Source organism: Hypoxylon fragiforme (assembly GCF_022984875.1).
Source record: "Hypoxylon fragiforme strain CBS 206.31 chromosome Unknown GGS25scaffold_2, whole genome shotgun sequence".
NCBI classification, from domain to species: domain Eukaryota; kingdom Fungi; phylum Ascomycota; class Sordariomycetes; order Xylariales; family Hypoxylaceae; genus Hypoxylon; species Hypoxylon fragiforme.
The window spans coordinates 1089921-1105226 of NW_026054757.1; the positions used below are offsets into that span (position 1 = coordinate 1089921).

Here is a 15306-nt window from a genome sequence, read left to right on the forward strand (position 1 = left end):
ACAGCTTATTGACTCGACTTGATGTGAGGTGATCGGATGCTATGCTCCGGTCGAGGGAAGCCTTCCACGTGCTGGCTATGGGAAGGCATACATAGTGTGGGTGATGCTCTCAATCTAGCCGCATCAGCAGTTTGCAGCAGGCGTGGCAGCACGCCGACTGCAAAGGTGAGTTTGGTGTGATGTTCAGACCAATACCAAAGATGAGCGCCTGATTCGGATTTCCGAAACAAGTAGGCTATATACCTAGATAGACAGGTGAAGAAGTAGATATGACTTGAGTCAAAACAAATATTGCGACAATCAAGTTATGGTGGCTTCTTGTTAACGCCGCTGTAGACCCAGCAAAGAGGGCCGAGAAGCGGTCGGGAGAAAGAAAACTTGTCGCAGTTGAGGCCCGCCAATTTGGTGGTTGTAAGAAAGATGGCGGTATTTACCGCAAGAGAAATCGGACGTGGTTAGAAATGGCGCAAGTCGTGAAGTTCGTCGAAAGGCGTTGGTTACATAGAATGGTGATTGGTTGATGCTGCTGATTTAAATTTGTGGGATGAGGGTTTTGGTAAGAATTGAGAACAGCGATTATCAAGTAAGGTCGTTCAGTCCGATGACTAGAATTGTCTCGGGGATCGACGTTGATCGGAAAATAGTCGTGATGGATGGATGATGTACGAGAATGAATAGTAAGATTCTCGAATGAAGTTAGTCAAAAGGCTTGCGCACCGCAACAAGCACTAGATGATTGAATGGAGTCTGTCTATAAGAAAAAATGAATAGAAAAGTCTTGGGTAAAGACTGAAATTGTATGAAAAGTATGAAGTTGTCGTTGGAAGAGTGTTGTGAAATGAAAGAGTGGTGAGATGTATTAGTCGGGTTTAAAGCGTTAAAGCAGCTGATTTTTTTTTGTCTCTGCTTGTTTGAGTGAGGACCCGCTAAAAAAAATATTAGGCTATCGACGGTGCAAACTAACATTTGGACCAGTCACACAGGGGGATAATTGTCGCTAATTGTCGCTAATTGACCTCTAGGGGCGAATATTCCGGGAGGAACATTGAAATCTTGAACTGTAGACCCACATGTACGTAGTTCACTTACATTCACTGTTAAAATAGTTAAATATCATGGACTATAGACGTGCGAATTATATTTGCGATGATAAATATATCATAGACCTAGATGTAATGATTTAAGTAACGCTTAAATAAGAAAAGCACTTGTATGGTTGAAGGGTTTGTGCTCGCTTGAGATAGTCTAATACATCATATTCATCAAATGCGGTTTATTGGGCGGATGCTCCTTTATTGTATCACAATTGAATATATTACAACAGTATCAAATAACTAGGTATATATCTGATTATAGTAGAAGGGACCTACACTGTACATCAATGATATCTATCAATACCTAGTAAAATACTCGCTTTTACTCAATATTTGAGTCAGAATCTGTCAGATAGGTCGGAGATGCTACTTACACAGTAGGTCGATATTGTTACGACTTGCCGATTTGGGGAAAGCGGCTAACTATTATGTATTGTACATGTATGATTTAATAAGGCAAAGGTACCGAAGTACTAGCAACGCTAGCATAAAGCATGTTTCCCCATTCAATATTTCCTATTGGACGGTTCCTGTAGGTAGTATGTACCGCTTACTACCACGTCGCCTCAGTAGCCGCATCTAGATATTTCTAAGTTCAATGCTCTGGCCAAGTAGCTTAATTGTCCATCATCTATCTAGGCTTTATCGCGACCACGACCACGACCTACACCCATTCCGCAGTATCATAACACCCAGCATACAGAAGATGGCAGAACAGCTTTTGGAACAAGTGAGAGACTTAGCAGAGGGTCAAATTGTTCGTTAATATCCTGTACCTTACTTGCGCCAATCGGCAATGCTAACGGGCCCTTATTTTATAGGATTTTGAAGGCCAGAAACTATCTGAGATCCTAGCGACTGCTGTTCTTTTAATCGTCGGAGTATGACCTATTCTCTTTTTCCACGATCATATTCGCCACTGGACGTTTTACCAATTTACTAACTTGCATGACATAGGGAATCTCCTTCCTCGTCGGCTTCCTCCTCCAAGACATTGCTTTGGCCCTAAAGATCGGCCTCGGCGGTACCGCCCTCACCTTTCTTGTCGTCGTCCCTCCCTGGCCTTTCTACAATAAGCATCCCGTCAAATGGCTCCCCGTTGGAGGCCTACCAGCAATCACGAGTACACAACAAAATATAGTCATCGATGAGAAGTTTCTTGCGAAATGAAATGTCATTTATTCGTACCTAACCGTCTAGCTACGGGTCTCTTGGGAACAGGCAGGCAGCTATAGGGTTTGAGGATAGCATTTGATCCTAATGAAATCGATTCTGCTATGCTAGCATGATTCTACCCTGCAATAAAGTGTCCCGGAAGCGTGTTATGGCACTATAAGAACATGATATGATATGGGGCCGGTGTTGCCTAGAGAAGTCCTTCGCGGTCTTACTCAGATATAGACGTCCTACGACCTTAACGACCATACTTCTGGAATTCCCAGTCACGGTTGTCTAATGGGCAAACTTGTCGAGCCTTAAGCCATCTAGATATGCAATGAAAATGGAATGCGTGCTATAGATTGTTAGTCGATAAATGTATCATATCAAGAGTGAATGCGACTCACATTGCAAATCCCCCAAGCAACGGTGCACTCTTCACTGGCGGCCGAAGCTTGGTTTGCCTGGCATTCAATGCATAAATCCATAATGTGGTTTCGGCAGATAGCGCAGTTGTCGACGACGATATCCCAGGCCCATAAGGCGACAGCATTCCACTAGAGCTCACGTATTAGTATAATAGCATTGAAGATATGGATCCATATATATATTTCCTACCTTCTTCACCTCGAAACGCTTCTTCGCATCACCCTTGCTGTCAACGTCACCGCCCTTGCGCTCTTTCTTGGCCACGGAGGTGGAGGTGTTTGGCGCATCAGTCATATCGACGTCCGCCATTGTAGTAGTAGTATGTTTTAGGAGAGGGGTCGTTATTATATTGTCTTTTCGATAGGTAATAGACCGGATCTGCTTGTCTTGCGCTGGTTTCGCCTGCGGGAGTGTGGAGCGGGAGGTTTGGAGGGGTATGTATCGGGTCTGTTGATTTCTGATTCTGTTTCCGTTTCTGTTTTATAGACAAATAGACAAAGTATGGAAGACTAAGGCAACTGTTTATACCTGAGGTGAGCAAGTTTGTGCTATGATCAATCAGAAACAATGAAGAGGTAAGGAGGAAGCACTTTGTTCAATGTTCTAGCCTTCAAGGTTGTTAGGTATCTTCTAGTATGTAGTTGCTGTAAAGTTAGCAAGCAGCCTGGCAGCATAAACCTGAGGTAAGAACATTGAAGGTAGGCGGATAAGACTGGAGGCATTCATCAGTGACATCTGCAGGTTGCCCCTCCAGGCTATATCATTGATGTACTGGTATATAGTAAGCTGTAAGGTACTAGGAAGGTACTTCTATAATACTGTACAGTTGTATGGTAGTACGTATATATAACATTGTATCTTAAATGTACTTTTTATCGATCGTTAGGCACCTAGTAAGTAGCCTTAGGTACATAATCTATCCAACGTTTCTCCACCAAAATTGATCTTGACCAATGATAGGAAGCTAGAGCCGCACTAATGAACAGTTTGAAGAGTTATTAGTACTGTAACTTCCATAATCAAATTCCCAGTCATAATTTAAAGTTCGCTACCTAGTTCCACTCAAAACCACTCAGTTCAACGGCACACATAGCCACGATCACAGTGCTTATAAAACATTGACCCATAATTACCATTGAGAGCAAGCAATCACAGCCCACCAGGTTTTCCCCCGTTGATTCCTGCGATCATTCAATTCCATGGCTTCCTTCCATCAACAACAAACAACACAAATATGTCTGACCCGAAATCAACTCGCACCCAACGAATACCTTATCCCACATCATCTAAAAACCTCTTCTCTTCCATCATACGACGACCACCTATTTGATCTAGTCACCTTTACACGTCACGAACAACTGCGCTTTGAAAACTCTTACCTTCCTTTCTCTTTCACTCTACTTAACTTCATCTCCGATTCCCTTCCCCCGCATTGCCTTGTCGCAGGACATCACCAATTAATCCAATCCAACCAAACCAAACCAAATCAAACTACACCACACCACCACAACGAACTCGCATAGCTTTTCTATCTCTTTAGCATCGGGCTTCGCACAACCATTCCCTTGTTTAATTTCTTTCATATACATGCCGTGTCATTATGCAACCCACACAATCACAGAAGCAGACACCTAACCGTCGCCGTCAAGGCGGTCGGGCTCGTACAACTCCACAGAAAATCTACGCTTCAGAGAACGACGCTCCTCAGCAGAAGTCCTTCTATGATGCTAGCCCTAGCACCCCCACCACGGGCGGTCCGCAGTCGCTGCGCTCCAGTTCGACGAACCAGAAGCAGCGTACCAAGAATAACAAGCCCCGTAACAAAAATGGTCATAAGACGCCAGGGCCAAATATTCCAGAGAGCCTGAGCCCCTCTGCCGAACGTAAGGACGATAATGTTGCCATCTTCGCAGGCTCAACTTTTCATGCATCACCTGCTCCATCTGCGTTACCGATCCCAAGCTTCTTCAGTAAAGCCGACGTCGACTCCCCCAGCACGAAGGCCGCCTCCAGCCCAGAACAGGGCCTTTACTCAACCAGCAACAATTCGTCTGATGGAAGTCCCATTAGCCCCCCCTCTATCCCACGAGCAGAAGAGTCTCCCTTGGAATTCTTCTTCCGTGCCGACCGAGCTGAAAAGGAGAAGGCCCAAACACGTCGAGCCAGTTCTGATCAGCCCAATGCGGCCATTCTTGGTCCATATTCGCCACCCCCCTCCCACGAGTCGCCTAAGGAGTTCTCTACCTTCCCAAAATCCAACGGCTCTCTACAAGCACGACGTACCACCTCGTCTAAAACCACCTTGTCTAAACGCCTTATGACTTTGGGCATATCCGCAGATGAGCTCGACGGCAACCCTGGCTGGCCAGTCGGCCCCGCTTTCTCCACTCCGTACAATGAACGCATGCGAGCTGCTCGATCTAATCAAAGCTCTGCCCAATCTACGCCCACGGCTCTTCGGAGCCAAGATTTGAATTCTTCGTCGCACGCTCTCAAGCGTTACCTCTTCACCGGACAACTGAGTCCTAGTGAAGATCGATTACAGCAACAAACGCCGAGCAAGCAGAATTCCGTTCACAATTGGCAGCAAGCTCACCCGCGATCCCCGAGGCAGGAGAACCCGGCTCATAAAACCCCACCGCATCGCCTACCTCGCGGCATGTTCCCGGCATCTATTCTAACCGCCAATGCGCAGAGTGGGCAGTCATCAGCTCCACCCGTAGATGGCGAGCTTACTTCCTACCGATCGGAACAGCTAACCGCGATGGAAGATGGGCTACGCCGTATGCTCAAACTTGACTCTCCGAATCATTCTCTGCCGTTACATTAATTACGTCTAATTTCCTTTGAATTAAGGCTTCGGCACGGTGTTACGGGCGTTGATACGCGGATGTACGGTTCATTGTCGACATAGGCTTTGGCTGCGGCTAATCCTCACTTCATCTATTTCATTATCTTACTATTTTTCGTTTCTGTGTTTCTACTTCCCATTAGGATCACTTTTTTTTTCTTTTCTGGTGGGACGGAGTCCGATGACACTATGAAACTTAGGGATAGTCATAGTTGCGGTATATCGGGCATCTAAGCATCATACAGGGGAAATACTCTACGGAAATGCATCCTTTTGCCCACTTTCATTTGATAATGTCTTACGGTACAAGGGAGGCTTGGGCTTCACCCGGTTGACTGCGGTACATTAGTTGGGTGGCGGCGATATTCGAGTCTTGGGCTTTTTTGGACTGTGTCCTTGATACGAGAGGGCTACTCGTCAATTGGAGTCTCGGATATACGGCTACTTATCTTTGGGTTCGAATCCAGGGGTAGGATTCTAGACGGAACAGGATCACATTTGATGTTGAAGGCAACATTCAAAAAAGGATCGGCATGAAGGGACGGCTTCAACCTCGGACGACATCATCGTTTCGTAATCTGTTTCGAGATGGTTCGAAGGGTTAGCGTGGGTAGCGTGGGGAGATAGAAGGGGCATGGTGTTCATACATCAAAACGATGCGTCGACCACAAGGTAAAGAGGAAGAGGGAGAGGGGGAGGGGGAGGGGAGGAAGAGGAGACGAAGAGGGAGAGAAGGAGGGGAGGGAAAGGAGAGGACATAAGGAAAACTCATAAACTTTTTCTGGTGATATATCCAAGCCATAGGTCCAGTAACGTACCTAAGTACTAACCCAGACCTTCAGCAAACAATATAAGAGGCCTTCTAGGTCGTAGTATATCATCAACTCCATTTATGTTGCTATATATGATTGTGAAGGTTGCTAGATACGTGTATGTATGATATCATATCCAAATGGATCCATGTAACTAGGTACTATGCACTATGTACCTAGATTATAGCCCTGGAGGTTTCAATGTTGGTTTTGGTACCTGGTAAATATTGGTGTCCATGTGCGAGTGACGTCACTTTGATTGGTAGAAAGAATAGATACCTTGAAGCTCACGTGATCCCGTGTCTAAGCCGTGCTCTGGTCAACTTCCCAACGCGCTTTCATCACAATGTTCCTTTTACGAACATGCATCCAAGATCAAATTTGGAAACCCCGTCCTTCGTTTACTTTTCTTGGAACATTGTCCCGCCATCTTGCAAATCTTATTGCTAGTTTAATTCTAATTTAGACAGCATACTCGAGATGGATGATCTTACATCTTTCGACGGCGATGAGGACGCTGCCCTACGCTACGCTATAGCCCTGTCTTTGCAAGACTCTAACAATGCCTCATCCGAGAAACCCATTGAACTTAGCTCCGATGAGGATAATGAGGACTTGGACAATGGACCCAAATATCCTCCAATTACTAAGGATTCCAAAAATATGTCCATCAAGCAGCCGCCCAAGGATGCACCACTAGCTTCGCAGCAGCCTGCCCCTACAGTACCGGATAGCTTCGCGGCCCTGGGGCTTGATAGGAAGAAAATGGAGGAAGAGCGGCTGGCGAGATTAGGTAAACGAAAGGCCCCAGAGCCCGAATTGGAAGGACAGGGACCTCGCCAAAGACCCAAGCTTGATGTTGAGTCCTCGGTCATGGTAGCTACCAAAGGCAAGCCTCACAATCTTCCCTACCCGAAAGGCATCGTCAAGAAAACATGGGCTACTGGTTTCCCTCGTAAGGATGACATCAAGATTGAGGAGGTATTGCAGAAAGACGAACTTGAACTAGCCGTAATCAGCTCCTTTCAGTGGGATGAGGAATGGATGTTCTCCAAGATCAACTGCGCCAAAACTAAGATAGTCTGCGTTGCTTTCGCTTCAAGTAAGGCGCAGGTATGGTTTGCACAGCTTCCTACAGCTATCATCTACAATAAAACTAATAATAAGTACAGCAAGAAGAGATGAAAGCAAACGTGCCCAAAGGCATGGCCATTAGGTTCTGCTTTCCACCCATGATGCAAACAGGAAACATGCATTCAAAGTTGCAATTACTGAAATACCCTCAATACTTACGAGTAGTCATCCCTACGGGCAATTTTGTTCCTTACGACGTAGGTCAACATGCCCTCCCTCTAATAGTAGTAGTTAATTTTACTTACCGAATTTTGCAGTGGGGCGAAACAGGAGTCATCGAGAATATGGTCTTCCTTATAGACCTTCCCCGAATCAGAGATCAGAAATCGCAGTCGTCTAACCAGCTTGGCCCATTCGGCGAAGAGCTCCGTTATTTCCTTGAGGCCCAAGGATTAGAAGAGAGCCTACTACGCAGTCTAGCCAACTATGACTTTACGGAAGCAAACCGTTATAGATTCGTCCATACAATGTGCGCTTAGTCTCACCCAAACTCATAAAGATGCCCTCTTGGGTTTTCCTTCCATGCTAACTGTTGAGTAGCGGATCGTCGCATGTGGGTGACAAGTGGCAGCGAACAGGTAAGTCTTCATATATTCTTGTTCATTTCGCAATTTATTGACTAGATAATGTAGGCTATTGTGGTCTCGGTCGTGCTGTAGCATCCCTTGGTCTCCAGACTACGGAAGATATTGAGATTGACTTCATGGCATCGTCGCTAGGGTCAGTAAATATGGACCTGGTATCAGCAATATACTATGCCGCGCAAGGTGAGCTTGATCGTACCGCCAATCTATACTTCAATTAATGATGGTAGGGGACAACGGTATGAAAGAGTACGAAACGAGAACCACGAAGGGTAGCAAGAATAAGACGCCGACAAACGTAAGACCACATTTGGAGGACAAGTTTCGAATCTACTTCCCATCTCACGACACGGTAGCTCGAAGTCGTGGTGGCATTAATGTCAGTTCTACTTATCAAGCATAAAAGATCTGAACAGACATGACTGACCGTCTTCTAGGCTGCGGGTACCATATGTGTCCAATCCAAATGGTGGGATTCGGCAACCTTTCCTCGCGCGTTAATTCGCGATGCCCAAAGTGTCAGATCTGGCCTTCTCATGCACAGTAAGCTCATGATGGTCCGTCATTCCAAGAAAAGCAAACCTTCAGCTGCATATGCCTATGTTGGAAGCGCAAATCTCTCCGAAAGTGCATGGTAAGCAAATATCCAGTAAAGCTCGCTTTTTATCCTTGATACTAATATGTTATCTCGAAATCCAGGGGCCGCCTAACGAAGGAGAGGGGAACTGGTAACCCAAAACTTACCTGTCGCAATTGGGAATGCGGTGTGATAGGTAAGTATAGATGGGGGCGTTTCATAGGTCTTCGTCATCTTGATTCGTGGTTATTAACTCCAGATATCACAGTTCCCATTCCACTTCAGGATTCGAGCAACAATCTGCCGCAATCCGATGTATCTGACTTCAGCAACAGCATCCCGGTACCGATGAAAATTCCTGGCGAGGCGTACGGTGCTTCGAAATCCAAGCGTCCCTGGCTGTTTCTCGAGAATTGACTTGTAATCAATCGCACCATTTTAGAGGCTCCTACCTTGTCGTACTATACCTACTGGTAAGGCATGGACAGCTACTAGATCAACGTCTAGTGATTAGTGGCAATGCGGAACATTATCATTCAGCCGAGGTCATAAGGCACCACGGGTGATCTACAGCAAGTGTCCCACGATCCCCGCGACAGTAGTATGCGCCTTAGCTATGGGTCCACGCCGTCGAGTATGCAAACCATCAAGCGGCCTGCCTCTGGTGGTCATTTGACAAGCTATTATTGTCTCGTCACCGATCCTATTACCCAACCACTCGTACGCCTACCCCCGGTATGGCTTTGGTGATACAAAGGACAGGATTCTATACACAAATTCATAATCATGTCACAGATAATCAAGTATACACACCATAACCACCTGAATTTGCTTATGAGCCTACAAAATTTTCTGAAGCTGAGGGCAGAATTATCACGCCACCTATGTTCACATGAAAGACTTCTCCAGGTGGTTCGTAGAGCAAAACGCAGGGTATTTCCATGCTATCATTAAGGTTTACAGTATATCATCGGTGTCCTAGGTCGGTTGTTCGATTCAGTAGACCAGACATTTCACGACCGCTCCCGAATCGGTGATCGACTATTCCCCTTTCAGTTACTTTTCGGGGATAGCATATGCCATGATGGCATTCTGCTTCATTCTCGGCAAGTTTACCGAGCTGATGGTTGGAGTTTCAACTAGGTAAGCAACCATTCAACTTACTGATCCAGTACCTGCATTTTAAAGGCAATTGGGCGAAATGATGATATCGTATTCACTCCATGGATGAGAACGGACCTGGGTAGTAATCCCCAAATTTTTTGCTTGCACGTACCCCTCATGCTACTTTAGCGACCTCTCCTATACATGTGTGAGGCGGTTGAAAAGGAGACAGACACCTCAGGGAGGGCCTATGCGGACCTATGCGGACCTCAAGCAGAGGGGTATTGACCACAATGAGTAATATCTTCTACCTCTAACATATTTAGAAGAAACACTTAGACGCTGCGAGTCTTCTAAGGTACCTTGACTATACTATTGGTAACAAATTTGAGAGTTTTCTCGGTCCTCACTACATAACGCCTGCCTACCCAGCAAAGGGTCTGATTCTAGAAAAGGGGCCCGACCTCCGATCTGGCGCTATCGGATGTGTGGGTCATCAACAGCAACATTCACCCAGGTTAGATGCTTACTAGTAGCTAATAGACATTGATGCTACATATATCCCGAGTAATACTAGCTCATCTTCCTATTACTTTGCAGTTCTTATCCTAGTCCAGACAATTATCACTGCCACTAAATTGAGGCATACAAGAACCCCATGTCGCCCCCTTTTTTCCCAACTACCTCCACAGCATAAACGAGCACTTTTTTCAGACGAATTGACCTTTTCAGTTATAATTAGCGACAATAGACAACAGTGAGATGCAGCTTAAAATGACGACGACCACTTTTCGATTTAGACTACCTAATAGGCACCTGCATACTGAGCAGAATTTCGGCTATCGCCTACTTCAGATATTCCGTTGCTCGCTTGGCTGGAATAGTTTGGAGGTGAGCAATCAAGGTCCTAGCATATGAGCTATTGCATCTAGCAATAATACAGTAGCGTCTCTCGATGAATTATCCGATGATTCCGTTAGAATCCCAAAGACACCAATTGCAAAAACAGTCTATCAAGACATGCCATTCATGCCATACCATACGTCTTAGTCTTGGTCGACTATTAGGGGTTTCGAATATGTGTAATACGCAGCAGTGCGCACCTGAATCAAAGGTGCTTATTTTACTAATTCCATAGCTTTCGTTAGGGCTTCACGTCGGAAACATGCAGTAGGATACACGTCTAATCGTTGCCCATCCAGCCGACCGGAGCTAGTCCTGTGCTCTCGCTAACACATTGTCAATGTGCTATTACACATAAGCTTCGCTCAGCTGGTCCCTCCTCATAATAGCTCTGTAGCTATATCCCTGTTTTCTTATATGGCGCTGCTTCTTAGATCGACTAGAATATGGACTTGTCAGCCCTAAGCGGGTTTAGAGAGGGCCCTTTTTGAGCTAGGATACCCATACTCGAGGTTGAGCTTCATGTCAGTCCTTGGCATTAGTCTTGGTGCCTATCCATCGTTGACATAATGTGCCTCGATTCAATGTGCTGGGCTAGGTGCGGAAAATATTAAGTTTCAAGGTAAACCTAGGCTTTGATAGCTGTAACTTGCCCAAGGAACTTTGTCACCTTCCCCTCTCTTAGTCCCATTGGTACTGTGTATGTTGTGATCATACTATTCTATTTCTGTATGTAGCTCTTTTCTCCAAGGTCATCCTCGCGTCACATTGAATAATAGGGGACTGGCAGAGGACCAAATAGCCAGGGGCGGACAATTCAATTCGAGTCCCCGGGCTTTTTACGAGCAACTATGTTGGATGATAAGGTGACGGGAGCAATATCCTCCTGGCTCGTTTCATGAACTATCTATCGCTGTGGAACAGTCGACCATCTACCTAGGTAGGTAGATACCCTTACAAAAATCAGAGTTACTTTTACTTTATCAATATCATTACCCGCCTTTGGTACACGACACTAGGAAATTTTATTAAATAAAGAATTATGCATAAATTGGTGAGCCGAAAGATAGTAATGTTAAATTTCATGTCAAAAATGTGTACTATTATGTACTACTCCTTATGAATACCAACACGGCTCTGGTATCTGATAACTTGTTGAACATACTACATGTGATTGTCCCAAACTACTTTACCCCGGACCGTCTTCAAGAAATTCAAGGGTAGGGGAATGTGGCGATCAAGTTCTCTTCTTGTGTCCGGCTTGCCGTATTCTCCCTAGCTCGGGCGCGTCACTCCCGGCCCGCCGTCATCTAGAACTAGTCCGGTGTATGTTCGCGGCAATGTATCCATGATGCTAATAGATGCCCTAAGCTATGTAGGCCGTGACTAGGTCTCCGATGGCGCCGGGAGGTAACCCATGTGAAGCACCTACTCTCCTCATGTTCTCCCAAATAGATCAATAATGGCTGAATTGGACAGACTGAAAGGCCACGAGTGGTCGCGATGTAGAATGGGGTTTGGATATAGTTCAATAATCTAGTCCAGTCTCCAACCATCAACTTCACAGGCAATAGTGAGTGGTTCTACGCACAGTGTATAATTACCTACTACTGGCCCCTATAGAGGACTACACACTTAGAGTCACTCGCCCTATATGTGGAGATAGTCAACCTGGGGAAGGTAAGGACATAGGTTAGTGGTTAGGCTGTCTTTCTACGTGTAGTCTAACACAACAGGTGGAAAGGGACGGGGTGATTGGGGTTGTGGCGATAGATAAGCGGGAGGAATAGTTTGGAGTTTGGAACAAGAGGAACTAGAGAAAAGAGATGACAGCACAGAGGTTTTGTTTTGTTTTTTTCAAACCCAAGTGATGGCAACACGGTTACCGGGTGGACTTACATAGTAGGTTTCTGAGTAATATTGAAGAAAAAATAGTGAGATGATCTTGCTAAGCTGCACAGTGAAAACTAGCAGGTAGAATGCAGCAAGATCCACTCGTGGCTTCCTCCATAGTTGATATCGTGCCATTTCATACGTAGTACCTGCTACAACACCTAGAAAATTTAAGCACCTACCCCGTAACTACTCAGATACTGGGTAAATCCCTAAGTAGATTCCTTAGGCAGGGTAGGTATTCTGTAGAGAGGAAGGTGTGTGGTATGGAAAGAGCCATATCTACCCACCAGTCAACTAAATTCTCTCGTACTACTTACTGCAAGTAATACCTACCACCAAGGCGATGACCACTTCCCAATCTTGTTGATTCCAAGTGCACTCTCGTGTCCATTCTTTCCTCTGTTAGGTTCTCTACCAGGATCTAATCTGTTTAGCTCCTGCTACGTCTTACTGCTTCTTGCTTACTTCTTACTACCTCTTGCTTCTTTTCGAGGTCCAAGAAACAAACAGTCAGCCCACAACCCAGCAACTCGTTAACCTATTTTCTTATTCTCCCCATTTCCACGCCTTCATACTCTTAAGCACCTACCTCGGCTTATGGTAGTTCTGGGTCAACACAGCTCTAGAAAGGTAAACAACCAGCTGCAAGAGCTTCCGGTACGTATATCGCTTCCATATAAGTTCGTGGCCATCACATCTTTATTTTATTTCCTACGACCTGCATACTGCAAGGCAGACCTTTATCGTCTTTAACCTCAAATCAATCCTTCACCTTTCAATCTTCAAATCATATTACCAAACCAATTCCCAGCTGCTTGAAGAAAGTTCACAGCCTCAACTCAGTATACCTGCCCCACCTCATCATATCTAGATGTCTTGTTCTCTAACAATTACAAGTTTAGACAGTCGTCGACACAATACCCCCGCAATCCAGCAATAGGATCGATGCTCCCGTGTGATTGCTATCACTGATTGCCCAAAGACGCCTCACCACCCAGACCACACACCTCGCTTGTTTGGAACCTGGGTCATTCCCCGGTTTAAGAACAGCACCGAGGGGACCTGTGCTTCAGGCACACCAGTTCGGAGTCCGTCCTCAATTCCCCTGAGCGTCTGAAAGTTTAAAGGTGTCGGTGGTGGCACTTGAGCTACCGCCTCCAAGTATAATACCTCAGCATAAATAGGGGCGTTAAAAGCTTTTGGCGCGGTAGTCACGAACTCAATCGTGGGCTCGTGCCCACTAGTCTTTGATACACCCCTTCGGAGATCTATTGCCTGCCACATCAGAAAGTCAAAAGGTACTTATCGACACATCCACTACCACAAAGTGAACTAAAGCCCTTCCCACCCGATTAAGGTTCGTTCGGTCTAGCTACGCCTAGCATCTACCGCTAGGCCAAAGAACCAGCTCTTCTTCTATTCTGTCGAGCGCGACCAAGGGTCCTATCCTCTTGTTCTCTCCGGAATATTTGTCAGGCGCAAGCTGACCTTCTCTACCTACTCCAGAGAAGAGGAAAAGAACTGATTTATATTCATCTGTTCTCGGAAAAAGAATTCTATCACTCTATATAAGTTCTTCCTCCACCCCCCAGAGTTCCGTTTTCTTCATTCGACCGAAGCTTGTCCACCCTCCGATTGAACTGTAAAAACCCCAACTTGAGGTAAGCTTTCAAATTCACGATTGTGTTCCTGCCTTTTCATGCCTACAATCAAGCTTACCTTTCACGCCAGGGATATTTAGTTCTTCGGGACAACACCTTAACTCTTTCACAAGCACCCAGGCCTCTTATGTGTACTCGATAGTTGCCCTCCTTCCTCTACCAAAGGCATCTATTTACACATAGGCACGCTGTGAACTCACCAACCACGTGTTGAGAAACCTCCTGAGGTTATAGTTTATTTTTGACTGTCACCACTGTTTTGACTATTTCTCGGAAAGCTTTTCATCTATTGACCTGTGCTATACATTCCTACTACTCAGAGTCAATCATATCGCCGAGGAACGTCTATTTACCACGGTTGTTATGTCTTCCGGAGGCATCATGTCGGCAACGGACCGACCCACAGCAGCCCCGGTGCCGGGAAGTCCTCTTACCCCAACCTTCCATGGCTACATTGGAAGTACGATGGACGCCCTCATATTATTCGAAGCATGCCTTTCTGGCGTCCTCCACCATGTGCCAAGGCGACCCCACGATCGAGAACGCGCAAATCTCATTGTTAGCGGTAACGTCTTTATCTACGAAGAATCATCATCTGGCATAAAGCGCTGGACAGATGGTGTGCCATGGAGCCCTAGTCGCATATTGGGCAACTTCCTCCTCTACCGCGAACTTGACAAGCCTTTCCAGCCTGGCGAAAAGAAGCGAGCCATGAAGCGTCAGAAACCCGATGGGGGTATTTCTAAGCCTCCCAGCAATTCGAGAGCCAACTCGATCGGCAGTTACGGCGCAGCTGCATTAACTTCTGGAGGCTCTGCGTCTCACTTCGACAGCTCAACTAACGCTCGAAACGAAACCGAACGAGCTCTTGTAGGATCTCTTGTTGATTCCTACCAGTTCAAGCAAGATGGGTTGGTAAAAAAGACCATCAGTGTCACATACCGTGGTGTACAGCACCATATGGTCTCGTATTATAGCATTAACGATGTTGTCAACAACAAGCTGAGAAGACCAGCCGACGCTTCAGGCCTTCAACGGGTGAACCCTAGATCGTCTTTGATCTCGTCAGGAAACTTCCGAGCTCCAATCGATGACCAAGAACT

The 15306-nt window shown here is 45.8% G+C and overlaps 4 protein-coding genes across 4 annotated transcripts; 3 read left to right on the forward strand and 1 right to left on the reverse strand.

Moving 5' to 3' along the window:
- Positions 1-1800: 1800 nt before the first annotated feature.
- GGS25DRAFT_517971 (SPC12-domain-containing protein) lies at positions 1801-2264 on the forward strand (the record flags this gene model as incomplete). Its single annotated transcript, XM_049263465.1, has 3 exons — positions 1801-1851; positions 1916-1975; positions 2052-2264. The coding sequence occupies 3 exons, from the start codon at positions 1801-1803 to the stop codon at positions 2262-2264; spliced, it is 324 nt and encodes a 107-aa protein (XP_049119840.1).
- On the reverse strand, positions 2229-3077 carry GGS25DRAFT_113389 (RING/U-box). Its single transcript, XM_049256058.1, has 3 exons — positions 2871-3077; positions 2660-2809; positions 2229-2607 (listed from the first exon to the last, which is right to left on the reverse strand). Exons 1-3 carry the CDS (start codon positions 2988-2990, stop codon positions 2509-2511), a joined length of 369 nt encoding a protein of 122 aa, XP_049119841.1. The 5' UTR covers positions 2991-3077; the 3' UTR covers positions 2229-2508.
- A 1204-nt stretch (positions 3078-4281) lies between these two features.
- Positions 4282-5511, forward strand: GGS25DRAFT_517973 (uncharacterized protein; the record flags this gene model as incomplete). Its single annotated transcript, XM_049263466.1, has 1 exon — positions 4282-5511. One exon carries the CDS (start codon positions 4282-4284, stop codon positions 5509-5511), a length of 1230 nt encoding a protein of 409 aa, XP_049119842.1.
- Positions 5512-6675: 1164 nt separating this feature from the next.
- Positions 6676-9241, forward strand: GGS25DRAFT_113427 (phospholipase D/nuclease). The gene is made up of 9 exons (XM_049256059.1): positions 6676-7457; positions 7517-7675; positions 7736-7947; positions 8019-8056; positions 8111-8245; positions 8293-8441; positions 8500-8696; positions 8762-8835; positions 8908-9241. Exons 1-9 carry the CDS (start codon positions 6825-6827, stop codon positions 9054-9056), a joined length of 1746 nt encoding a protein of 581 aa, XP_049119843.1. The 5' UTR covers positions 6676-6824; the 3' UTR covers positions 9057-9241.
- Positions 9242-15306: the final 6065 nt, after the last annotated feature.